The 26147-nt window shown below is 44.4% G+C and overlaps 2 protein-coding genes across 6 annotated transcripts; one reads left to right on the forward strand and one right to left on the reverse strand.

Moving 5' to 3' along the window:
- Positions 1 to 447: 447 nt before the first annotated feature.
- Positions 448 to 8450, reverse strand: GFER (growth factor, augmenter of liver regeneration; the record flags this gene model as incomplete). 2 transcript variants are annotated; one of them, XM_082199476.1, is made up of 3 exons in its annotated part: positions 448 to 3150; positions 3830 to 4038; positions 7906 to 8450. In XM_082199476.1, 3 exons carry the CDS (start codon positions 8221 to 8223, stop codon positions 2988 to 2990), a joined length of 690 nt encoding a protein of 229 aa, XP_082055602.1. In that variant the 3' UTR covers positions 448 to 2987. The 2 variants fall into 2 exon arrangements, with proteins under 2 accessions (XP_082055602.1, XP_082055603.1); XM_082199477.1 differs by lacking the exon at positions 7906 to 8450 and adding an exon at positions 6524 to 6721.
- Positions 6773 to 25517, forward strand: NOXO1 (NADPH oxidase organizer 1). 4 transcript variants are annotated; one of them, XM_082199471.1, is made up of 10 exons: positions 6773 to 6880; positions 7152 to 7201; positions 17655 to 17898; positions 18764 to 18844; positions 18984 to 19059; positions 20124 to 20304; positions 22664 to 22857; positions 23253 to 23357; positions 23823 to 23940; positions 24542 to 25517. In XM_082199471.1, exons 3-10 carry the CDS (start codon positions 17809 to 17811, stop codon positions 25221 to 25223), a joined length of 1527 nt encoding a protein of 508 aa, XP_082055597.1. In that variant the 5' UTR covers positions 6773 to 6880; positions 7152 to 7201; positions 17655 to 17808; the 3' UTR covers positions 25224 to 25517. The 4 variants fall into 4 exon arrangements, with proteins under 4 accessions (XP_082055597.1, XP_082055596.1, XP_082055598.1 ...); XM_082199470.1 differs by having other exon boundaries at positions 6835 to 7045; XM_082199472.1 differs by lacking the exon at positions 17655 to 17898 and having other exon boundaries at positions 6835 to 7045.
- Positions 25518 to 26147: the final 630 nt, after the last annotated feature.

A 26147-nucleotide genomic window follows, 5' to 3' on the forward strand; every position in this document is an offset into this window, starting at 1 on the left:
TTGAGCAGGCACCGTTTTCCCCATCTGTTTCACTGCATCTGTTAAAATTCTCCCTTCTAGATAACTGTTAAAGGCACAAAGAAACAACATGCTTTACAGCATTAGATGATTACCCTTCCTTGTAAAACTGCTCCTTCCCCGCCCAACACCAATAAGAACATAAACAGAAGAATAGCTCTGTTGGATCATGCCCATTTAAGACCCAATACCTTCTTAGCCACTGTTTGAGGAATTATGGAATGTTATACTATTTTCCTACAAACTATTCTGTGTTTTAATCTGATGCCTCACTTATCTCTCTGCAAATGTAATTTATTATCTGAATCTGCCTTGCGAATAGAAAATAAAACCACAACCAACTCTCTTTCTCTGTCCCTCCTTCCCTGGTTACTAAGGCCCTACAATGTGGACAAAATGTTTTTTACAAATTAAAATGGGAGGGAGGAATAAAGGAAATATTTAACTTTATTGTTTGGTCACCAGCCAGGAAATAAATACATTTTTGAGATACACTTTACCAACTGCCTTCATCAAGTGCATTTAGATAATTGACATTCTTTATCGATAAACAGAAATGCCTCAAAATAAATTATATAGAGCAGCTCAACTTTTCAGTCAAGATACAAAACATCACTTTTCCTTCAGCGAAACCTTTAGCCGTACAGCCACCACATGGGATTGCCACCTTCTTGCCTAGGTACCGTGAAAGTGCTTTAAAATGCACCAAGCCAGGCTGGAGCCTATTAACCTCACATGCCATTCTCCCTGGTCCACCTGCTGTAAATTGCAGGATTCTAGTCTGGCTTGCAGTGGATGGTTAAACACTGGCAGCTTAGAGACTGCCATTTCACTGGCTTCTTAGGAGTGTTTCAAAGCACAGGCCCCACCTCTGGGCCAGAACCTTGCATCCCTTTGCCCAGCCATCATAAACCTGGTGCCTTCCTGGTGTTTTTGACAACTCCCATCAGCCCCAGCCAGCACAGCCATTTTGGACTACAACTCCCATCAGTCTCAGAACTGATGGGAGTTGTAAGTGCAAAATACCAGGAGGGAACCAGATTGGTGAAGGATGCTGAAGCCCAGAAGTCTTTTGATCTATATTGTGATGTTAGCCTGAAAGCAGGAGACCAGGAAATCTAGTACAAACAAGGCAACCTATTTGTAGAGCAAGGTATTACTAGACTCTTTTCATATAAAATGGCTTGGACATTTAGATTTACTGGGGCAGGGCATATGCAGTCATATGAATGCAGGTTTTGTTAATAAGGTGCCCAAGAGCTACCTGTTTGTTTCCAGTGATGAAACTCACTCATAGATGTTTCTATATACATGGCTATTAAAGTTGCTCATGATGTATGAGGAGGCAAGTGTACGTATCTAGAACCACAACAAACCATGATATAAAAACTATTATTTGATAGTTAACAAACCAGGAACACTGAACCATGGTTTCTTCAAACCACTTTCCCATATTTGGACAAAATGAGAAAATGGAAGGCTCAAACATCTTCCTGTTGTGCTTGAAGGAAGAAGAGGAGGTGGAACACGCAAGCTCATGGCTTGACCCAGCTTGTATATGTAAACAAACCATGGTTACATCTAAATCAGGCCAACAGCTTCACATAATTGTTGCTTAAGTGCAAGTTATCTAAATTTCACTTGTGAGTAAAAAGTTAAAATCTACCCTAAATCAAAATGCAGTACAATTCAAAGCTCAGGACTTTCTGCAGCGCAAGAGCAGTAATGCCACCCATGTAAAGTGTTTGCAAGGGCCAATGATCTCTTCAAATACTCACTGCCAGGTCTTCAACCCACTGCCAATGCAGGCAACAGGCTGTTCACACAAGGATTCCTACAAGACGTAATGGTCCATCTCAGTGCACAACTATTTCTTATTATAATTTCACAGAACGCCTGACTTCCTGCACACAAAGTTCTGATGAGTTAATAAAACCTTCCTTGAAAAAGGAAGCTCAGTGACTCTTCCCAGTGCTGTAGGGCTAATATGACCTTCATGAACCCCACCTCTCACAAGTTATATTTTAATACATGACATATATAATGCTAATTTCCCTGTGCTTAATCATTCCTTTCATTTATATTTCCCTCTTGCCAGACAGATAGAAATCAAAGAAAAATATCTGTTGACAAAGCTGAAATGTGAGACCTAGACTTGCACTCAGAAATTACTTTATTTTCCCTGCTTTAGGACTTCAGCAAAGTTACTGGGATTCTACAACTCTGTAAATTTCTTTGTACCTTAATTAACCTGTGGAAAACATAAGGCAGCCTTCCCCAACCTGGTGCCCTTCAGCTGTTTTGCACTACAATTCCCACTGGCACCAGTCAGAATGGCTGTGCTGAGACCACTGGAAGTTGTAGTCCTAAACAGCTGAAGGGCACCAAAAGTTGGGAAAGGATGGTTTTAGTATCCCTTGAATGAAGAGAGCCCTGCAGCTCCACAGTGGTTAAATAGTACTCTCTTTAAAATAATTTTTAAACCATTCCAGATTACAAGGATAAGGGAAGCAAAAAGACACAACGTAAAATCTGATCATAAAGACAAACAAAATGAAGGCAGATTGCAGAACTGGGGGTGGCAAAAAAAGTTCTAAAACTTTTTTCCCCAGCCTAGTAGTTCAGTGGCTGGAGAAATGTTTTTTCCTACCATTAAGAAAGTACTGATAAAAAAAAATTAAGGCAGCATTTGCTAGTAAGTATGTGGTCTGGAAAAGACAACCAGCAGGTAGAAAATTCCCATAAGACTAGCTTACTTCAGGACCTTCTTGTTACTTTTTCCAGAATCAGAAACAATCAGGCAGGACATCTATTCTAACACCTGCACCTCCTCCTCCTCCTGTATCACCACAACCTCAATACCAAAGATCAATTGTACGCTTCAGCAAAAGTCCATACAAGGCTTGATTTCATAGTTCTTTCTAGCTTCTTTTAATCAAGCTGAACCAATCTTGCACTTGCTAGGTTATCTAATCGCAGGACCCGTCCTTCCAGCCATCTCGCCAACGCTCATCTATAAGGGAACAGTCAAATTCGGGCTTCCCCAGCTTCTTATTGACCTCGTTGTGAAGCCGGCAGAACCACTGTGTCAAATTACGCCGGTTGCTGACATCAGGTTGGTTTCTTCGTAATCTGTGTATGAGGGAAAACCAAACAGAGTCCAATGGCATTTTTTTTAACTTCCCATTCACCAAAAGTGGCTGGTGCCCCCTAAGGACTGGTGGGGTGCAAGTCAAGGAACCCAACAGTAGGTGAAGCCAGAACCTATAACAGGTACAGCCAACTCCTTCTGGTTCTGTCCCCATCCTCCTCTCTATGAAGTTTTGCAAGGGGCAACACTGAAACTAAGGAGCAGGAGGAAGATGGCAAGCGGTGCCACTTCCCAGACTGGTTGTAAGTAAGGAAGTAGGCAGGTGGAGATTGGCAGAGGGCAGACTGAGGTTAGCAGGGCAGTTCCTCTCTTCCCTGATGGACCAGCCTCTACTACAATCCACCTCATACCAAGATTCCTGGGTTGGGAAGTTAAGAGAGTGTTAGAACAGGTGTGAAATTGGATTATATTATCATCCCAAATCAATTCCTGGGAAGTGTGGGAATGGCATCACACTCTCAAGAGAGCAGGCTTGAAAATTACAGGCAGAATTGCCAGTGATTTAAGATGGCTCATCACTTGGACCTTATACAGAAACAAGAGCAAGCCTCAAGGTGGGTGCTTAGTGACCTAGTATTGTGGTTAACAGAAATACCATTGTGACGCTAAATGCCACTTCTTGCAGGTGAGGCATGGGACCTACTTGGCTGGTTCACTCACCTGCTTCTCAGGTCCTCTGCACATTCGTCACAAGGGAAAAACTTGGAAAATAAGTTGATGAACTGAACCATGTCTTTCTGCTCAGTTTTAGTGGGCCGATCAGGGTAAAACGCTGCCATTGTGTGAAGAAACGACCACGAATTTCTCCCCAGTTGTTCTCTATCTAAAGGGCAATCAGGAGGTAACTCCTTCTCTGCGGCTCCTGTTTCCTAGATTGGAAAAAACATGTACTCATCAGCAACAAGCCAGAGAAAACACAGAACAGTCCTGCACACTGTGACTCTAAAGCAGATTTGTAAGTCACAGCTGCGTCAAAGGCCCTGCTCACTTCCCCTTCCACCGCCTATGCAAACTGTCCTCTGTCAGTTTTGGGATTAAGCCAGGTTGGGCAAAGCATACTGTGCCAAGTCACACTGTGATGTCAGCACAGCAGTCTGTGCTGTGATGTCAGCACAGACAGAACACCTCACCAATATTTGTATGCATAGTTTTCAGCTGTAATTAGTAAAACTACAGAAGCTATGTCCAAATCTTCCTTATACCCCCCCAAGAATCTCTCGCAAGCTGAGCCAGGGCACCAATAAGCGGAACCACAATGGCAGGAATCTCCCACCACCAAGTTTTATGGGACTCCAGAGACAGAACAGTGTTAGAAACTGGGATAGAAAAGCTAAGAGCCAAAAGGCTTCTGGGACTTGGGTTGCGGGCACCAAAACAGAATGTCTAGGCACCACTGGGGGGTTGGGGTATTAGCAACACTTTTTTATTATTTTGATAAGCATGAACTGATATGCAATTCACATGTGACATGTTGTTAATGCCACATTTTAGCAGACATTGTTAATACATGTTTAATTTGGTGTTTACAATAAAAATATTGGTACAGTGGTGCCCCGCAAGATGAATACCTCGCAAGACGAAAAACTCGCTAGACGAAAGAGTTTTCCGTTTTTTGAGTCGTTCCGCAAGACGAATTTCCCTATGGGCTTGCTTCGCAAGACGAAACGTCTTGCAAGTTTGTTTCCTTTTTCTTAAAGCCGCTAATAGCCGCTAAGCAGCTAATAGCAGTGCTTCGCAAGACGAAAAAACCGCAAGACGAAGAGACTCGCAGAACGGATTAATTTCGTCTTGCGAGGCACCACTGTACCGTACTTCAGTTTTCAAAACACTCTACTGTGAAATTCCTTAACATATTATCTATTCTTAACATATACTTTGAGGCTTCAAAGCACATACATTTCAGTAAACCTTGAGTGTCAGCCAGGCGCAAAAAATGGAACCCAGATTTTTTGAGGTGCTTGCAAATGGAGTATCTTTAGGTGCAAAATATGCCTGGTGCCCTGCTAATTTTGAACCCTGAGACAGAGCCACTGCATCCTCAGGGCAGAAAGGCATTGGATCCACTACATCCTAGAGGCCTGAAGAGAGCTCCACAGGTTTAAATAGCTTCTGGGAACAGGTCTTTGAACAAGGAAGATCAACCCATGGTCCCACTGGACCCTGTAAAAAAACTAGATAGAGAAATTAATGGGCATGCCTAACTTAGGTTCTTTAATTCCACTGGGTCTTATCTGAGTAGAGCTTGGTTGGATATACCTCAGAGACTTGAACTCTTGGAACTGAATCAAAATCTTTTAGTTATTTACTGTCAGCAGTCATACCTAATATTTTTAATGCTCAAGGCAGTTTATAGTCAAGTATAAGGCAGCTTCTCATGTCTCTATAAATTCAACAAGGAAGGAGAATATCTCTGCCCCACGTGATTCATTACACAACAATCGGGAAAAGGCGGGTCATATATATACTTTTTACAACACTCTCTCCCTGTCCCAAGGGCAAGTTCAACCCTGTGACACCCCTCTCCTTACATCCCATAATGCCCCATGAGCCACCTGCAGTTTCCAGAAACAACTGAAGAAGTTTTTGTTCCAACAGGCTTTCCCAGCTGAATCAATGGGTCTTTACTGCAAGTGCCCACTTGCTAGGGTTTTAGTCTTGTGCTAAATGTATCTGTTGGTTTGGTAATTTTAATTACCTTTTGTGTGTCTCACCTTGAGATAGTTGTTAAGGAATTGTGCAAGTTGTGTAGCGGTTACAGTGTTAAGACTAAGATGTGGCAGACCAGGGTTCAAATCCCCACTCAACTATGAAGCTCAGTGGGTGATCTCAGGCTAGTCACTGTTTCTCAGCATAACCTTTACAGTTGTTGCAAGGGTAAAATGGGGAGACAGAGAGCCATGTACACCACCTTGCACTTCTTAGGGAAAGGTGGGAGACACACAGTGCTTTTGGGGGGGGTATGCAGGAGTACACATACCCCTAAACATTTCGTGAATCTTTGTACTTTTGTCCATTTACTGTATTTATTTTTCCCGATCTGAACTATAAAATGGTGATGTTCTTGAGTGAAAATGAGAGGACCCCTAAACGTGTTTTTTTTTTAGAAAAAAGAAGCAATGGCTATACATGTAATAATTAAATAATATCGCGCCACCGAGCTTCTCCCTCACCCTCCACTCCATAACGCCCCTTAGTCCCAAGGCAAGCGGGGGACCGGCTGCTCTGGCCCCTCCCCAAGTGCACTGGCCCAACTCCGCCCGTTCCTGCCTTGCGTCCTCGCGGGGCTCCCAAGGGCCACGGCTCCCTCCTCCCGCCCTCCCTGCGGCCTTCCGGAGCCCCACTGCCAGCCCTCACCAGGTCCGACTGCTTCCTCTGATCCCGTATCCAACTCCTGAAGTCCGTGCAGGCCCGACAGGGCGGCTTCTTCTTCTTCGGCTCGGCGGCCGGCAAAGGCTGCCCCTCCGCGGGTTTTTCAGCCCCGGCCGTCGAGGCGGAGAAGGGGAAAGGGAAAGCGGGCGCCGATCCGGACGTGCTCGGGCTGGGCGCTGCCATGTTGGGTGCGCGCAAAGCATGCTGGGCCAGAAGGGGCCCGCCCCTTCGAGGGGGTGGGAAAGGAGGCTGAGAGTGGTTGTCAATGGCAACTCCAGTAGGCCGCTTCCTAGGAAGGGAGGGGCGCTGTTGTTATTTTTGCAGCCGAGGAAGAAGACCTCGGTATTAATAACACTAATATTCGTATTAAGAATAATATTATTCTTATGAACAGACTGCAGTAATAACAGTAGATGAAAAATAAGGGAGGAGGTTTCAATTATTCATAATAATATTAATAATGCAGTCTAATTAACAGACGAATAATAATAATAGATGGAAATTAAGGTGTGGTGAATATATTTTTTGTTTTTTAAAAAAGACAATGTTAGAAAATAAATAATACAATTTACAATTTTTTGCTTTTTATGTCTCTCCCATTCCATTTATCTAGACATCCTCTACAATCTGCTGGGCCTTGCAGTGCCATCAGCTAGAACAATGGTAACACCAGAAATTATTTTCTAACTCTTGTTTACTTTATGACTATATAATTATCAAATGTCAAGCCTAATTAGCATTTAGTGTAATGCCATAAGCTACAGTTTTCTTTAGTCTGGAGTAGCTCTATTAAAATTAATAAGCTCCATCTGCATGTAGGAACTCCTATGACTACAATTAATGATGGGAGCGGTGACTGAGTTTATTCCAGACTACATGGCTTGCAGGAATGGGTTTTATAATATTTATAAAAGTACAAAAAAACCACAATATGCATTATAATCTTTGCTCAGAGCTGGTGTAGCTAATTTGTGGCTGTGTACACACCATATATTAAAAGCATTATCGCTTCTCCCCTGTATGAATCCTGGAAACTGTAGATTACCATTCTACCGCATAGTTAGAATTTGCAGCACCCTTTACAAACTGCAATGCTCTACCTCCATAGTCAGTGGCAGTAACGTTTGTGAATAGTAGTTGCTGGAAGATGCAGGAAGGGAATACAGAATGCTCTTGTTTCCACAGGCCTCTGGTTGGCTACTGTGAGAACAGGATGCTGGACTAGACAGGCCAATGTGGCCTCATCCAGCAGGCACTTCTTATGTCCTTACGTGGTTCAAGGGAAGAGATTGTGAGAAGGCATCTTCCAAAGCAATCCCACCCCGCAAATAGCTTTGGAGCCTTCTTGCCTCTAGCCTAGCCCTCACCCCTTTTCCTGTTTCTTCTGGAGTCTTCTTTTGCTTGCCACGCCTGCGGGCTCTCTTCCGGCCAACGCTGCCAATGGCAGATCTTAAAAACATGGGGTTGGTGAGATTGGGCAACCGAAGCACCTTGCGCCTGCTGGACCTCCTGAGCGGAGGAGGTTGTGTCTTGCTCCTCGTGAAGTAGGGTGAAATGTGAGGAGTGTTGCAAGCTGGTGCAGAGGCAGAAGGTTTCACCGAGATGGTAGGGCATGGCTTCTCTGTCAGGGGCTTCCTGACCCAGTAGAACACCAGCATCAAACGCCTCCTAGATGGGTTGGACATGCTGAAGAAGGTGCTGGAGGCCCAAAGACCAGGGTGCCTTCAAAGCGGAGGACGCAGCAGGCAGTTGCCTATCAATGGTGCCAAATCCAAGCAATGTTAGCTCCAGTCCTGTTAAATCAATCCAGCAATTATGAACGTTAAATAAGGGATTAATTCCTCAAGCAGTATGAAAAGACTCTATGTGGCTTTTTAATAGCTGGGAAGCTCCTAACTACTGCCACTGTTGACAGCCTGTTGCCCCTTATCTCTACTTGAATGGGTTATGTCACAATGGTTCCTTCATCAGGTGTTTGTGAGCAAGACAGTGCTGTTGGGAGTTTCAGCAATGAAGGCTCAGGCATAACATACTGTTTGAAAGTCTGAACATTTCCTCTTTTTTTATTTAACAAAATTTATATACCACTTTTATAATTTATATACAAATTATTAGGAGAGTAAGTTAAAAATATACTGTAGTTTATTCACTTATAGGCTAGTTGACATACTTTATTCCTTCTTATACTTCTATCCCACCTTTCCTCCACAGAGCATACACACTTCAGCCTCCACCTTATCCATTTTATCCTGACAGCAATATTGTGAGCTAGGGCCATAGCTCAGTGGTAGAACAACTGCTTAGCATACAGAAGGCATCAGGTTCAGTCCCCAGCATCTCCTGGTGGGACTGGGAAAGATCCTGCCTGAAATCTTGGAGGGCTGCTGCCAATCAGCGCAAACCAAGTATCTTCAGCCTTTGAAGACCCAGGACCTCCTTTTAATCATACATGCATTTGGGGACCCATTTCTTAATCTTTTCCCATACATTTGCAGGATGGTAGCGCTCTTGTTGCAACCCACCTTGGATCGGGCTGCAGCATGTTAGTGGGTTCCAACCCACCAGCTCAAGACCAGTGGTGTAGACAATACTGAACTGAATGGACCGGTTTCATGTGTTACTCTGTGTTGGGCTGAGAGAAAGAGAGGAACTGGCCCAAGGTCACCCAGTGGACTTCATGGCTGAGTTTGGGATTTGAACCCTGCTTTCACAGGTCCTAGTCTAACACATCCAAAACATCTGGAGCATTCCAGCTAGGGTGGGGATCATGCCCATGGTTTCTCATCTGAGCCTTGTTAATGGTGCTGAGCCTTTGCTTCCTGGTTCTAAGATGTTTTGGCAAGTGCGGGGTTTCTTTGAATTTTTTTCCTCCAGAAGCTGAGTAGAAGAACAAAGCTGACATGTTAGAGCCTCACTGAATGTGACTTTTCCAAATAAAGAGGAAATGCATCACCCACAAAAAAGACATTGCTGTGCATCAACTTTTCATATGCTAATTTATTAATAATAATAAAAATAATTGAATTTATATCCAACTCTTTCTTCCAAAAGAGCTGAGAATGGCAGATGCACAGTTTAAAAGCCGAGCCAAGCCATTCTAAAACAGTTAAAACAGTTAAAAAACAATTATAATTAAAAACATGTAAAAGCAGTTACAGTTTAACATTCTTCTATCCAACTATCTTAGGGCAGAGGCGTAACTAGGCTCCTGTGTGTTTTTGGCATGGAGCCATATTGGTGCCCACCCCCATCTCTTGCACCCTTGGCAGGAAACTGTATTAGCCTCTATGAATCTAGAAAGACCATGGACCAGAAACTCAAAAAGTCAGTGTTGGGCTGCTGCAACGGCTGTGGAACTGCCCATCAGCAACAGGGCAGAGGCTCCAGGCCTGGACCTCATACTGAATTTCTGCTTTGACCTCCAGAAACATGGCACATGTAGCAAGCCGATGATGGAACTGCCCTGACAACCTCTCTAAGCTATCTAGGTAGGTTTTTAGACACTGATGTTCTCCCATTCCCCCAAATGACCAGGACAGCAAATAGCTAGCAAATGTTTAGGTTGGGCTTCTGAGTCGGAAAGGTGTTTTCCCAAGGAAATAAGATAATAGATTGTGGCAGACAAGTAGAACATTTTTACTTTTACTTTGTTTTCACATATGAGGAAATCAGAGCATGCAAATTCACACTCCAGGTTGCTGTATTTGCAATCTTTGGCCTATATTGAGCAGGACCCCCCACCTGTGGCAGAGTGCTAGATGGTTTTTTGATCTCTTCCTGATCCTCATAAAGTTTCTTTTGGTTGCTAATTGTTTAGTTGAATTGAATGGGCTCATCTTACACATTAATATAATGTTATCTTTTAAGCTAGACAGCATCCTAAACCTAGACAGCATCCTAAAAAGCAGAGACATCACCTTGCCAACGAAGGTCCGTATAGTTAAAGTTATGGTTTTCCCAGTAGTGATGTATGGAAGTGAGAGCTGGACCATAAAGAAGGCTGATCGCTGAAGAATTGATGCTTTTGAATTATGGTGCTGGAGGAGACTCTTGAGAATCCCATGGACTGCAAGAAGATCATACCTATCCATTCTTAAGGAAATCAGCCCTGAGTGCTCACTAGAAGGACCGGTCGTGAAGCTGAGGCTCCAATACTTTGACCACCTTATGAGAAGAGAAGACTCCTGGAAAAGACCCTGATGTTGGGAAAGATGGAGGGCACAAGGAGAAGGGGACGACAGAGGACGAGATGGTTGGACAGTGTTCTCGAAGCTACCAGCATGAGTTTGAGCAAACTGCGGGAGGCAGTGGAAGACAGGAGTGCCTGGCGTGCTCTGGTCCATGGGGTCACGAAGAGTCGGACACGACTAAACAACAACATCTTTTAAGCATGTATGGGATGGAGCTGGGTATATAACTCTGATCCAACAGGACTCTTAGTGTTCTTAAAACATCTGGGGGGCATTAGATTGGGGAAGGGTGTGGTAGGCTTTCCTTTTGAGTTAATATGTATAGATTGCACTTGGTGTAATAGGGTGTGACCTGTTTTCAGGGTGTGACCCCTGAAATCTTGGAGGGCTGCTGCCAATCAGCGCAAACCAGGTATCTTCAACCTTTGAAGACCCAGGACATCCTTTTAATCATACATGCATTTGGGGACTCATTTCTTAATCTTTTCCCATATATTTGCAGGGTGGTAGCGCTCTTGTTGCCACCCACCTTGGATCGGGCTGCAGCATGTTAGTGGGTTCCAACCCACCAGCTCAAGACCAGTGGTGTAGACAATACTGAACTGAATGGACCAGTTTCATGTGTTACTCTGTGTTGCGCTGAGAGAAAGAGAGGAACTGGCCCAAGGTCACCCAGTGGACTTCATGGCTGAGTTTGGGATTTGAACCCTGCTTTCGCAGGTCCTAGTCTAACACATCCAAAACATCTGGAGCATTCCAACTAGGAAAGGCTGCTGTGGAATTGCTTACTGCTTACCTGATGCAGTTGGTAGGTCTGAGTACCTACAATTGCAATTTCCATTCTTTCTGGTGCCTGGGCAAAACTCTGCAGAAGTTCTGAAAAGTTCTGAATTGCCTTGATGCTCTGCCACTGAGCTATGCAAATTGACTCAATAAACCACACTAGGATTGCTCTGTTAACTGCATATGTTGGTTGTATCTGGGTGCTAGGCAGGGGTGACCCATGCAGTTTAGCTACCTGAGGCAAAATGCTCATTGCCACCTTCTGGCCCCACCTGCTGCGTTCCACATCTGCTGCTGCTGTGCCCCAGCATTTGCTGAACTTGGCAGGAGGCAGGGTTTTCCTTAAAGTTTTGCTGCTTGCTTGGCTTCTCTGCCTAGGTGGAAGCAGTGGAATAGGTGGGTGAAGCGCTGCCTCTTGCATTCTGCTGCCACATATGCAACTTGGGTTGGCTGGCTGTGGTGCTAGCAATGGAAGAGCAGATTCAAGAATCTCCAAATTTTAGATCCATGTTTTCTGTTTATATTTATTTTCTTCTACATTCAACTGCTACATCGTAACACTTTGCCTACTTTTGTGTGTGCACACACTTAATTTGCAGGTGCTACTGATATTTGCACTGGACACAGTAGAAATGTAACAACTTTTATGATTATTTTTTACAGGAAGAATGTGAATTTCCAAGGGCCCTGTAAAGTCCAGAATTACCATAAGGTTGATCTGTTTTTAGGGTGGGGATCATTCACATGGTCTCTCATCTGAGCCTTGTAAATGGTGCTGAGCCTTTGCTTCCTGGTTCTAAGATGTTTTGGCACGTGTGGGGTTTCTTTGAATTTTTTTCCTCCAGAAGCCGAGCAGAAGAACAAAGCTGACATGTTAGAGCCTCACTGAATGTGACTTTTCCAAATAAAGAGGAAATGCATCGCCCACAAAAAAGACATTGATGTGCATCAACTTTTCATATGCTAATTTATTAATAATATTAATAATTGAATTTATATCCAAATCTTTCTTCCAAAGGAGCTGAGAATGGCAGGTGCACAATTTAAAAGCCAAGCCATCCTAAAACAGTTAAAACAGTTAAAAAACAATTATAATTAAAAACATGTAAAAGCAGTTACAGTTTTACATTCTTCTATCCAACTATCTTAGGGCAGAGGCATAACTAGGCTTCTGTGTGTTCTTGGCATGGAGCTATATTGGTGCCCACCCCCATCTCTTGCACCCTTGGCAGGAAACTGTATTAGCCCCTCTGAATCTAGAAAGACCATGGACCAGAAACTCAAAAAGTCACACTTGAGCTGCTGCAACAGCTTTGGAACTGCCCATCAGCAACAGGGCAGAGGCTCCAGGCCTGGACCGCATGCTGAATTTCTGCTTTGACCTCCAGAAACATGGCCCATGTAGCAAGCCAATGATGGAACTGCCCTGACAACCTCTCTAAGCTATCTAGGAAGGTTTTTAGACACTGATGTTCTCCCATTCCCCTAAATGACCAGGACAGCAAATAGCTAGCAAATGTTTATGTTGGGCTTCTGAGCCGGAAAGGTGTTTTCCCAAGGAAATAAGATAATAAATTGTGGCAGACAAGTAGAACATTTTTACTTTTACTTTGTTTTCACATACGAGGAAATCAGAGCATGCAAATTCACACTCCAGGTTGCTGTAAGTATTTGCAATCTTTGGCCTATATTAAGCAGGACTTTTGACCATGGATGTTTCTGCAATCCTTTCTTTTTAGTGTGCATACCAACTTCCTCAAGGGATCATTTCTCTTCTCCATCAGCTTCCAGTGAATCCTAAAGGCTACTTGAGGTCTGGGATGGGATATTTTTTGATTCAGGAAAGATCTAAGAATATTAGAAGAGACCCACTGGATCAGATCAAAGCCCATTGTTGCACAAGACTTCCCATTCAATGATGGTCACATTCATTCACACCATGCCTTTAAAGTGCTACAGGATTCTTTGAGGTGGGAAGGGGAATGTGATTTATACATATGGTGTGTACACAGCCTTAGACTTTGAAACAAACGGCTTATTTTATTTATTTATTCTTTATTTCATTTATATCCCACCTTTCCTCCAAGGAGCTCAAGGTGGCTTATATGGTTCTCCATTTCTTAATCACAACCACCCTGCGAGGTAGGTTAGGCTGAGAGGCAGGGACTGGCCCAAGGTCATCCGGTGAGCTTCATGGCCAAGCTGGGATTTGAACCCTGGTCTCCCAGATGTTGGTTCGGCACTCTAACCACACTGGCTTATGCGGGCTTTCCCCATTTTGATGGAAATGTGCACCCTTCCCTTACTTTAAAATGTGGTACGTCAGCCTAGTTAACTTGAGGGGGGCATCCTGGTCATTGTGCCAAGTGGGACCCATGGACATTTGCCCCAGATTCCTGCCCTGATGGCTCCACTGCCTGAGAGGACTGTCAGATCCTGGAGCTGGCCTGGCCCCACAATAACCCTTAAAGGCAGAGCGTTGGTGGAGCCAAGTCAGCATTTTACCCTTGCCAGATAGACCTATTTCATGAGCAGATCCCACTGTGGCTAACTTGCTCTCTTTGCCCAGTCAAGAATTCTTCAAATATTGCTCACAGTTTGTACCACTTCCTGATGCTCTGTCCGTTCATCAGTCCCTACCCCCCACCCCAATGTGTGGCAACAATATACTTCAACCCCTTAATAATTAACAGCACTTGTCCATCAGCATTGTCTTCTGGCCATCTTAAGGAAATCATATTGACTTTGCAGTCCTGAACACCCTCCAGAAACTGGGTTTTGCCCCTCAAGCCCTTCTAAGTCTGGGCTTGGGCCAGGCAAAAGCTACAGTCAGGCAAAGAATATTAGACAACAGGAGAGACAACAGGACTGCGCAAGGTGCCCCAACTATAATCGAGAGATATATAGCCACACTGGCAGCATATATCTTCTTTCTCGTATCTAGAAATGCAAGAAGGGCCTTTACACTCGCCAGAAGCTCGGCTCTTCCCTCGCTGGTCCTGGATGGAGCCTTTAGAAAAGTCCCATACGCTCAGAGACTTTGCACCTGTCCATTGGGAGAGATAGGAAGCCCAGAACACTTGTTCTATAGATGTCCCTTTTATGAAGAGGCACGTAGTAAGATCATTGATCCCCTACTGGTGAGGCTCACCGACCTCCCACAAAAGCAAAAATTAGACCTTTTCCTGTTAGGCAAAAATCAGAAGATGACCTGGATGGTCGCCAGACTCTGTGTACAGATCTGTAGGCGCAGACCATTGCCCAACTCAAAATAGTCCGGCATGAAAATCCCCAAACTCGATTCCATGGGTGACTCTGAGTCAACTCCCTGGGATAGTTTATTGTTGTACATTGTTTTAATTGTCTGTTTTACTTCTGTGACTATACCCCCAAGTGTGTTTTATAAGCTGGTCTCCGACCGTAATAAATTATCTTTATCTTTATCTTATATTGACTTTGCAAATACTGCCGTACCTATCTGTTTCTTTGGGGGAATTTCTTTAATTTCAGTGTTTCCTTGTCAAAGTCAGAGACGTGACAAGGGTACGTTGCACAATGGATTCATTGGTGAGAGAGAGGAGAAAAAGAAAGGAATGCAAATTTGGGAGGGGAGGAGCAAATAGCTGAGTAATGGGGCAGTGCTTTTGTTGTTTAAAAAAACAGGTGTCTTCATCAAAGTGCCATGGCTACCAGCACAAAATGGCTGCCATGGGCATAAAAAAGGGGGGAGTGGGCATAAAAAGGGGGGAGTGGGTACACACCAAAACCACTGAACAAGTCCTTGTGAACCATCACGACCAACCACAGTGCAAAGTTCACTGTGATTTGTACACCATCCTTCAACCTGGCACTCTCCACATTTCTCAGCCTATCCCACTCTTTAGGGTTGTTGTGAAGGTTAAACGAGGATGGGGGAAACCATCCTTTGAGAAAATGTGACATATAAATGCAATTTTGTTATTGTTGTTTAGTCGTTTAGTCGTGTCCGACTAGCATAGAATTGCAGAGTTGGAAGGGACCCCAAGGGTCATCTAGTCCAACCCTATGCAATGCACAAATCACACCAAAATCCTCATCATTGCAATAATAATGTTTTGGACGACTACATTATTTGCCTCTCTGTCCGCTATGTAACTATTTACAAAATTAATGTCACTTAAATTCATTTCAATGTGAAGGAAATGTCAAACTGATATAGAAAAAAGTCACTAACTATTGTTAACGGAAAAATCTGAGGGCTCCCTTGGACAAAAAGTAAAGACACCAACCAGGATAACTTGGAGCAAAACAGCAGCCTGTAGGCTTGGCCTTTATTGAACTGTTGCAACAGGGTTCCCTTCCCTTGCAAGAGAGAGGAAAGACCCAGAACAATGGGCTGCAAGACCTTATAAAAACTTTTGAAATTCCCCTCCTCTAGGTCAAGCCCACCCCCAGAAACATCATGCATACATTACAGAAAGGAGGGGTTGACATCATGCATACATTACAGAAAGGAGGGGTTGAGGGAGGAGTTGTGGAGGTAACCTGATTATCTTGTCACCTGGCTGGTTCCTCCTTTCCCCCTCCCCATGAGTACTTTCCAGGTGACAATGGGGAGTTTGCAGTTTCCTGCCCCCAGAGGGAAGATCTGATCATTGTCCTTTGTTTCAGCCTGTGGCGAATCCACTGTTCTTTGTGATTTTGATTGTCTTCTGTCTGGGATTATCAGGGTTGACATAGCAACTGGGCAGGGCTCCTGTGGATGTGCTGGGATGGTGAAGGGATTATGGCTGACCAGAAACCAAGCACCCCCCTTTGATAGTCCTTGTCACATGGAGTAAAAAATGGAACAGTGCAAATCCGATGTATGGTTGATTTTCTATGAATTTATAACAGAAATGTGGCGTATGTAGTGTGTGAGTGTGAGTGTGTGTGAAGTTTGTGGAAACAGAATGATTGGGGTGGGGGGGTTCCTGCTACACTATGTATCATTTACACACTTAAACAAATAACAAAGTTGTGAATGAATTTTATTGTATTCACCTGATGGATTTCCTTTCCTGGCCACAGAGAAACACACAAGCTGCAGCAATCTCTGTTTCCGATTTTGTTTTTGTCTTAATTCTCTAAAATTCCGACTCATGATAAAATAACTCCCAGAGATTGGAGGTTCAGAGCATTGGGAGTCAGCTGGCTTGGTCCATATGAATTAAGTGTGATGGGGGGGGGATATTTAGGATGCTCCTTCCTTGAGTTTGGATTGGTGGAACAAATTCTGCTCCCTCCCCCTGCATTATCCCTGTGTGTCTCTCTTTCCAAATATGGAAGGCTGGGGGTGGGGAGGCAGGTTTTGGATCAAAAGCAGGTCAATGGCATCTGCCTCCAAGGTGCAACGGATGATGTCACAATTAAAATGCATCTTGTATCAACATGATTTTTAGTAAGCTGGCAATCCTCATCAGCAGAAGCACTTGTGCATTTGTTTCTTACAGACATTTCTGCTTGTGATATATCCTTTTATCATATATGATGCTTTAAAAAAACTCTTTCTTCTATTTCATCTGTTTATTTTTAAGTAAAACTGGGTTTTTAACCTAGTTAAGAATGACCGTTAACTTTGCAGAGTAATTCAGTCTTGGAAGCCGCCACAAAGGGAGCAAGGGATGGTACCAAAAAATACGCAAAAATGAAACCAAAAGAAGTAACCTTTTCAGCTTGCTATAGCCAGTGCAGTAAAACTTCTCCCCTTAATGTGGAATGAACTTTCTGGGACAGCAACTAGGGGGAAAGGGCTGTGTTGTTGGGGTGTGGATAAAAGGGTTGTGACCCAGTTGGAGAGCATCTCTTCTGTATGCAGAAAGTCCAAGGTTCAACCTTCAGCATCTTCAGCTAGGGCTGGGAATGCCCCCTGCCTGAAACCCTGGAGAGCTGCTGCCAGTCAGCGAAGACAATACTGAGCAAGATGGGTCAAGAGTCTAACTCATAAATATAAGGCAGCTCCCTATGAGATGTGAGCCTGTGTCTCCCTGCTTCTGACACCCTTTTGAATGTGCCAAGGGCTCCAAATGTATTGGGGTAGCAACAAAAAACAACAACAAGGTTGATCTCCTGAGAGATGGCCTTGTAGGGGATCTGGGCTCAATACCTGCCTCCTTTCCCCAAAGAATCTCTCCAGGGTTGCCAGACTTTGGAACTTCTGGGCGGAGGAGGAAACCTGAGTTTTAGAGCCGGCTGGGAAAAGCTGGCCCCTCCTCCCTGGGTGCTCCTAAATACCTGGCCTGCAGGAAGGAGGTGCTTCAAAGAGATCTTGCAAGACTGATGGAGCATCGTCCTCTGGGGGAGATGAGCAGCGGCAGGTTTCCCGTGGAGGTGAAAGCAGTGGGCTTGCTGAAGCACAGAAAACAAAAGGTATTTCAGTTGCCCCTCTGCGACTCCCACAGTTAATGCATGTGTGTTGGGTCTGAAAATATTTGTAGGTGTGGAATTGTTTTCAATTTGTTTTTATATATGGACCTGATTTGAATTGTTTTTGGGGTTATTTTACTGTGAAATAACTCACTCAAAAATCATAGAACTGTGGAGTTGGAAAGGAGACAAAGGATCATCTAGTCTAACCCTCTCCAATGCAGGAATCACAGCTAATGATTTCCTGACAGATGGCCATCCAACCTCCGCTTAAAAACCTCCAATGAAGGAGAATCCATCACTTTTTGCGGTAGTCTGTTCCACTGTCGCATGGTTGCTACCGCCAGAAAGTTCTCCGTAATGTTTAGTCAGAATCTCCTTTCTTGTAATTTGAACCCGTTGCTTCTGGATACTACCCTCCAGAGTGGCAAGAAACAAGCAATCTGTGTGACAATGCTTCTGATATTTGAAGAAGGATGTCATATTACCTCTCAATCTTCTCTTCTCCAGGCTAAACATTCCCAGCTCCCTCATCTGTTCCTCATAAGTCTTGGTTTCCAGAATGTAGTGTAGCACTGAATTTTTCCTCAGGAAAAAAAAAAAGGCTTCTGAGAAATGTCAGCTTGGCTCTAGTAGGGTGGTGAAAATGATGCCTGAAGTCTCTTCTGCCCCATGGAGATGTTGGGAGGGTCCAGCACAGGCTATATGTCATTTCTCTGTCCTCCTACGGAGAGAAATGCTGCCCCCCATACCTGCTGCCTCTTTCTGCCTGAGGGCAGGTCTGGTCCTAAGCAGGCCCACCACCCTAAGAGCTGGCTGGGAGACACTCAGGGCCTGTAGGAACCATCTGCTCTATTTTCCTCCCCAGGTCTGGATGCTTTTTGTCTCCTGGTCAGATCAAAACAACATTCTCATCTACCGGGAGTTTGAAGAATTTAAGAAACTCCATGTAAGTTTTCTTTTGAATGTAAAGGGAATAAGATTTGAAACTGGGGAGGCCAGTTTCCCCTGCTTGTGCACAATGATTTCTCCTCTGTTGAGAAGCATGATAGCATTCATTTTCCCTTCTTGTTTCTCCCATCACTTAGAAAGACTTGAAGAAAAAGTTCCCTATTGAAAGTGGTCTCTTGAAGAAGTCAGACCGGACCATCCCCAGGTTTCGAGGTAAAAGGGGAAGAAGAGAGGCCTTTCATTATATTTTAATTTTAATTGGATTGGGGACACCTGCTGTTTGCATCCCTTGCCTCTCACATCAACAGAGAAAACTTTTAGTTTCTCCTCCTTGAAGTGGGGGAAATGCTGTATTCCCACTCCACTGGAGTTGGGTTTTACAACAAGCGCAGTGACCATGGCTCAGGGCTAGAGCATCCGCCTTGCATGGAGACTGGAGAAGATTCCAGGTTCAATCCCCAAGGTTCAATCCTTTGTACAAGGCAACTTTCAATGTTTATTCCCCATTCACAGCAGCTGTACCACTGCCATGGAAAAGTTTCTGTTTCATAGCACTCAAGGGTTTGTGAGCCAAATGGATCAGTGATCCAACTCAATGTAAGGCAGCTTCCTTTGTTCCTTGCACTGTTCCATAGCTCACTGTTTTTTGTTTTCCATACCTCACTGTTGACAACAATCAGCTACATCAGGAGTGGGGAACTCTTGGACCTCCAGATGCTGCTGAACTACAACTCCCACCAGGCCTACCAAGCACAGCCAGTGGCTAGGGACAATGGAGTTGTAGTTCAGCAATATTTGGGTGGGACAAAGATCCCCCAAACCTGAGGTAGGTAGACCCATGATCTGAATTGGTATAAGACAGCTTCCAATGTTTTATATTTACCTCCTCAATACTAGTATAAACAGGGCCGTCTTACCCATAGGCGCTAGGGGTACAGGGCACCAGGCTGAGAGTCCGGAGCCCAAGAGTTGAGTCCAGGGAAGAGCCTGCCCATGAGTCGGAGTGTCACGGTGGGCTCTTCTGCTGTGGGTGGTTCTGCACCCTGAGTTCGGGGGCGACCAAGCCAGCGAGACGCTGAGGCAGCCAGCTGGCTCCGCCCTCCTGCACACTTGGGACTGGGCAATCTGGGGGAGGGCGCCAGGCGGATCTTTGCACCCCGGCGCCGCATATGCTTAAGACAGCCCTGAGTATAAAGGATGGGTGATGGGGAAGTGCTACCAAGAGCCACCACAGCATCCCTTGATGACTTTCCACCTTCTGTTGGGTCCCCTCCAAGATGTAAATGTGATGCTGAAGAAGAACCAGAAGTTGAGCAGGTGCCGGGAGAGTCTGATGTTGCTGGAGATTTACTGTCAGGAGCTCCTGAAGACAAAAGCCAGGATCTCCCAGGGAGAGGATGTCGTCCATTTTTTTGAAGCACAAAGCCGAGATATGGACCCTTCTTTTCCAGAGAACAGGTACTGTCGTTTTTTAAGAAATGAAGGTATATATATATATCTATGTATTTAGAAGGACTGGTGTCTCTGTGTGCATTTTATATATCTAATGGTGGGGTTGTTTTTTTTTGGGGGGGGGTTGCAACTATTAAGCATAATATGGAAACTTGCCCTCAGGTTTACAATCTAAATGACACAACAGAAAAGGAAAAGGGATGGGGAGGGAGGAGAGGGAAAAGCAAACTCAGGCAGCCGGGCAACCTCTTTAGATATGTTAATGGTCGCAGTTAACTGGCCAGCTAAGGCCCTTAACTTAAAAAAGGAACTGGTTTGGCCGGCTCTGCAAGTTTTCTCGTATAAATTTTAACCTCACAGATACAGGATCATAGGTTTGGAAGGGATCTGTATCATTCCAGAATGACCCCCAAAACCTATAAAAATTCTGGTAGGGTTTTGTCACTCCTTGGCCTGGTGACCAGCCTTCTGTGACAACAGTCAATTCATGGGTCAGAGCTGCTTGCCAACTTTCATTTCTCACCTTCACAGCACTCCTGTGTGTGTGGTCGAGAACAAAGCAACACCCATCACTGCGGCTTGTTTGTTCAGACCAACTCTAAAGCTAAGTCAAACCGCTGTTTGCAAACCCACTTCACATGTGGTTTCCAACTTTGGCTTGCCAGCCCCTAGCAGGCCAGTGGCTTGCCACTTTCAATATTATGCCAAAATACAACGAAGCTTCCTATATGTTGGAAGTGATTCTGTGTCTGAATTCAGCTTTATTCATTGTACTGATTTTAATTCTCAGGGTTGCACACATGGGAGTGTGGTTGTGGCAAGGATGAGGAGAAAGGGTGGTAAATGGATTGAGCTGAAATAAACACCTTTTAGTTATGACTCTCAGAGCTGCCTTCGTGATCTGCTGACTGTCGTTTGCAAACAAACTCTGACAGATGTAAGAGTGGTCATTACAGATTGGCTCATGAAAGCATTTTTCCCCCCTTTCCTTTTTTTGGTAGCTGAAACTGACAAATTAACTTTTGTATGTTTTCAAAATGGAAAATGACGTGAACTACTGCAGAGACGTGTACATTTCAGAGTAGGTTGAAATAATAATTGCAGCAAAATGCCACGTTGAAGGAAACTGCTAAGGATCATTGTGCATGTGGGTTTTTATAGAACTAATCTGTCAAATTAATTGAATGAGATACTTTGAAGATTCCTAACTGACAAATACCTCACTGGCCTGCAGCCAACGTAGCACCAGAGTTTCTTTATGGTTATGAGAGTTTTAAGCATTTGTCTTAATTCTAAGCAGCGACATATTAATGAGCCATTGCTATTGATAGGCCATGTTGTCATAGAATCATAGAACTATTGAGTTCAAAGGTACCCCAAGGTTCAACCCCCTACATTGCAGGAATATGCAGGTGTTCCATAAAGGGAACCAAACCCGTGACGTTTCCGTTAACGGCACCACATTATTTTGTTTATATGCTTTCCTACTTTCTTTGCATGCTTTTATGTACGGGGAAGTGCCCTAACTCAGTGGTGGAGCATTTTTTATTTTTTTATTTTTTGCATGCAGAAGATCCCAGGTTTGATTCTCAATGACATTTCTAGGTAGGGTTGGGGGGAAACCCCTGCCTGAAACCCCCAACAGCTTCTGCCAGTCAGTGACAGATGGACCGTGGGTCTGATTCGTTGCTTCCTATATTGCGGTCTGCTGCTTTTCTGATGAGATGTTTTCCAGGATTCCAGCCTTGAAAGACACCAATATAATATATACTAGGCAAAGTCTGCAGGGAGAGTTTCTCCTGCAGGTTCCAAAGATCTCAGAAGCCCACTCTGGAGAGTGACTTGGAACAGGGCTTTAATGCAGCTGCCTCTGTTCTGTGGAGTAGCATCCATGTTGAAATACAACAGACAGCCACTGTCTACACTTCCCAGAAACAGTTGAGGCATTTTGTTCCAACAGACTTTCCCAGCTAGGTAAACGAGTCTTCCCCGTGTGTTTTCACTTGTTAGGGTTTCAGTCCTGTTTCAAATGTATTTGTTGGTTTTGCTGTTGTTGTTTTAAACTGTTTTAAATTATCTTATGTGTAAAATGCCCAGAGACACTGATTCTGAAGGGAGTTAATAAATTAATTGCAATAGTAGTAATAAATGGTGTCACCCTGGATGAAATTAGACTAGAGACCAAGCTCACTGAGAAGACAAGTTTTCCCGATCTGCTGTAATGTCTTTGGAATTTATTCCAGTTCAAAAAGGGACATAGAATCCTAGGACTTGAGTTGGAAGGAATCCCCCGCAAGGGTCATCTAGTCCAACTCCCTGCAGTGCAGGATTCACAGCAGACAAATCATTCCTCCCACTTTTGCAGCATTGTGATTTTGCCTTCTGAAATGGGCTCAGGGAAGAAAGAGACACCTTTGCCACCCAGCGCGACCATCACACAGCCGGTCGTCTCCCAGAGTTACAGGTGCATTGAAGCCTATGAGACCAAAGACACAAGCAACAGGCTCTTCAGAGCCACCAAGGGGGAAATACTTGAAGTCCTCATGAAAGACAAGACAGGTATGCTTCTTTACTCCAGTTCTGTATGCATAGGCAGCCCTGTTTAGGGAAGTTTTTAATGTTTGAAGTTTTATTCTGTTTTTAATGTTCTGTTGAAAGCCACTCAGACTGGCTGGGAAAACCCAACCAGATGGGTGGGGTGGAAATTATAAAATATAATAATAATAATAATAATCATCATCATCATCTAGTTTTTAAGGTTGTTGTAAGGATTATTGACAGAGGTGGGAAACCTGTGAACCCTCAGATGTTGCTGACTACATTTCCCATCACCCCCATGGGATTAAGGGGTGCAGTTGACCCCACACTCCTCAGGTTCTGTCTTTTAAAAAAGACACACTGGGGGAAACTTGCAGATGGCCTCAGCTTCCTTTCAGAGTCATTATTTTCTGCAGGATGGTGGCTGGTGGAAAACTACTGCAAACAAATTGCCTGGTTCCCAGCCCCGTACCTGGAGGAGACGGAGGAGGCAGCTGCCACTGAGGAGACCGAGGAGACAGGTGAGTCTGGACAAGTCTCTCATGTGACTCTAATGCTTTCTCATAGAGGGGGATATCAGGCAGGTGCCTTAGGTGCTGAGTCAGGTCATTTGTCACCTCTGCCTCAGGGTTGTCCATTCCAGCCTCCATCAACCTGGTGCCTTCCAGCTGCTTTGGGCTACAACTCTCGCATCAGCCCCAGCTTCATACTGCTATGCTGGCTGGGGCTAATGGGAGAGACAGGCAGTCCAAAACATCTGGAAGCAAATCCCCTAATGTAGGCTCTTTATACACATTTTTTGGGTTGAAGAACTGCACTGCAAGATCCAGAAAAGCAATATGGAGGACAGCTATGCTTCGGTTTACATATTGGTTTGGGAAGTTGCCTTTCCCTGTCCCAGTTGCCTTTCTTCTTCCTTGCTCATGTGGTGTATTGTTTAAGAAAACAAGTAGAGAGCAGGAAACAGTTCCTCTCTTTTCTTTCAGGGATGCTGTATTATGTCACACAGGCTTATGAGGCCAAGAAGTCAGATGAACTGTCTGTGAAGATTGGGGTTGTGGTGGAAGTGCTGGAGAAATCAGATGATGGATGGTGGCTTGTTTGGTAAGCCAGTGGGGCTGGAACTGTTGATCAGGATAACTTGTCTGCTAGTGGCCAAGCATTGGTAACCGCAAAGTTTGATTACTGTAATGCACTCTGTATGGAGCTACCCTTGAGGTTGGTTTGGAAGCTGCAGCTGGTACAGAACTCAGCAGCTAAACTGCTGATGGGCACCAAACATTGTTGGCATATTATTATTATTATTATTATTATTATTATTATTATTATTATTATCATCATCATTATTATCATTATTATCATTATCACTGATTTATTAACTTCCTTCCAATCACAATGCATTTTACACTAATTAAAAGCAAGTAATCCCTCCCTGCCCAATCCCATACACTTAAAACAAGACTTAGTAACCAAAAGCTTGGAGATGCTTATAACAGATATCATCTGTGCCATACAAAATAAACTAAAAAACAGTAGAATGAAAGGTAGTTCAGCCCTGTGAGAGGTAGCCTGTTCCAGGCTGCACAGCAACATTCCCCACCTGACCTGCAAAAAAATGAAAATGAAAAAACAAACCAACACATTTTTGTCATCCTGGAACTTATTTTGCTTTTAAATTGACATTTTTGCATTTTTGGTCTTTCAGGTATAATGGGACTACAGGCTACGTCCCTTCCATGTTCCTCCAGGTGTACAGAAACCCTCACAGCAAATTCTTGGCTCTCGTCAATAGCAGCCTGTGTTACTCTATGCCAAACCTATCTCAAGCTACTAGTCCCTTGAGTAAGAGCTCCCCAAGCCAACAGAGAGGCTCTTGTGAGGGTGCTACCCAGCTTCATTCAACCAATACGACGATGGATATGCAAGAATATGACACCCCCCCAAGTAGAATGAGATCCCATTCTCTGAGTGTGTCTGTGGCCGTAGCCACGTCTGGGCTGGCAAGTGGGGTGGACTGCCTGTCTGACAGCTCAGGAAACGCAAGTGGACAGGGATATGACTGGCCCCAGAATCCTGAGATGAATAGGGTGAGGAACAGCACCCCTAGAGAGACCCTCCTCCTCTGTTCCTCAAGGAGTCATGGCTGTCTCTCCCCGCCCCTGGAGAGCAAGCATCGAAGCGACTCTGGCTTTGAGGAGCAACCGTTGGGCTCGTCTGATACTTTGCTTCGCTCCTCAGATTCTGAACCCGCTTCTGGTCATCCAACGATACCCCCACGCCCTCAGGCCCATGAAATCCTCCAGAGGTGCACCACCATCACCAGAAGAGCCCTGCGAGGGGCTCTGGCCAGGGCCAGCCCCACTGCATCCTCTCAAGCCTGCCATTGAAACGGCAACATAGAGGGTGCAAAACAAGGGGGGTAGCAGGAGCTGATCCAAAACACAATGGGGGGGGGCGAGTGCCAGTACTGAGCAAGGCAACACAGGCAGCCCTACATGTGTGCATTTAATGCTTGGAGAGTGGGTAAAATGGAAGCGACTCTTGCAGGCCTCTCTGACTGATAAACAGGCTCATTTAGCTCGATACAGAAGCCTTCCCCAAGCTGGGGTGCTCCAGGTGCTTAGAACTATAACTCTCACATCAGCCATACTTTCTGGGGCTGATGGGTTATAGTCCCCCCCGCTCCAAAACTAAAAACCCAATGGCTGCCTGATTACGTAGGGCTGAAAGTACCACCCCGTTAAATGTGTGGTTCCTCATACTTTGCCTTTGGACTAGGGCTGGAGAACCTGTTGCCATCCAGATGTTGGACTAGAATTTCTTGGACATGCTGACTGGGATTAATGGGAGTTGGGAGTAATCCATCATTGCCTTAGGGTGACCCCTACAGTGATAGTTAATGCTAAGAAGGCAAATTAATGCTAATTTGAATGGAGTTGTTTTCTCAAGCCAGCAATGACTGAAATTCTTCTCCACTGTAGTGTGCAATTTGACTTGCTTGCTTGAGCAAGCTCAACATCTTTTATCTGCGGCAGAGTGCTAGATGGTTTTTTGATCTCTTCCTGATCCTCATAAAGTTTATTTTGGCTGCTAATTGTTTAGTTGAATTTAATGGGCACATCTTTCACATTAATATAATGTTATGTTTTAAGCATGTATGGGATGGAGCTGGTTATATAACTCTGATCCAACAGGACTCTTATAGTGTTCTTAAAACATCTGGGGGGCAGTAGATTGGGGAAGGGTGTGATAGGCTTTCCTTTTGAGTTAATATGTATAGATTGCAGAACTAAGTCTGTAAATACATTTAT

This window comes from Podarcis vaucheri, assembly GCF_965113315.1.
Source record: "Podarcis vaucheri genome assembly, chromosome: 14".
Lineage (NCBI taxonomy): Eukaryota > Metazoa > Chordata > Lepidosauria > Squamata > Lacertidae > Podarcis > Podarcis vaucheri.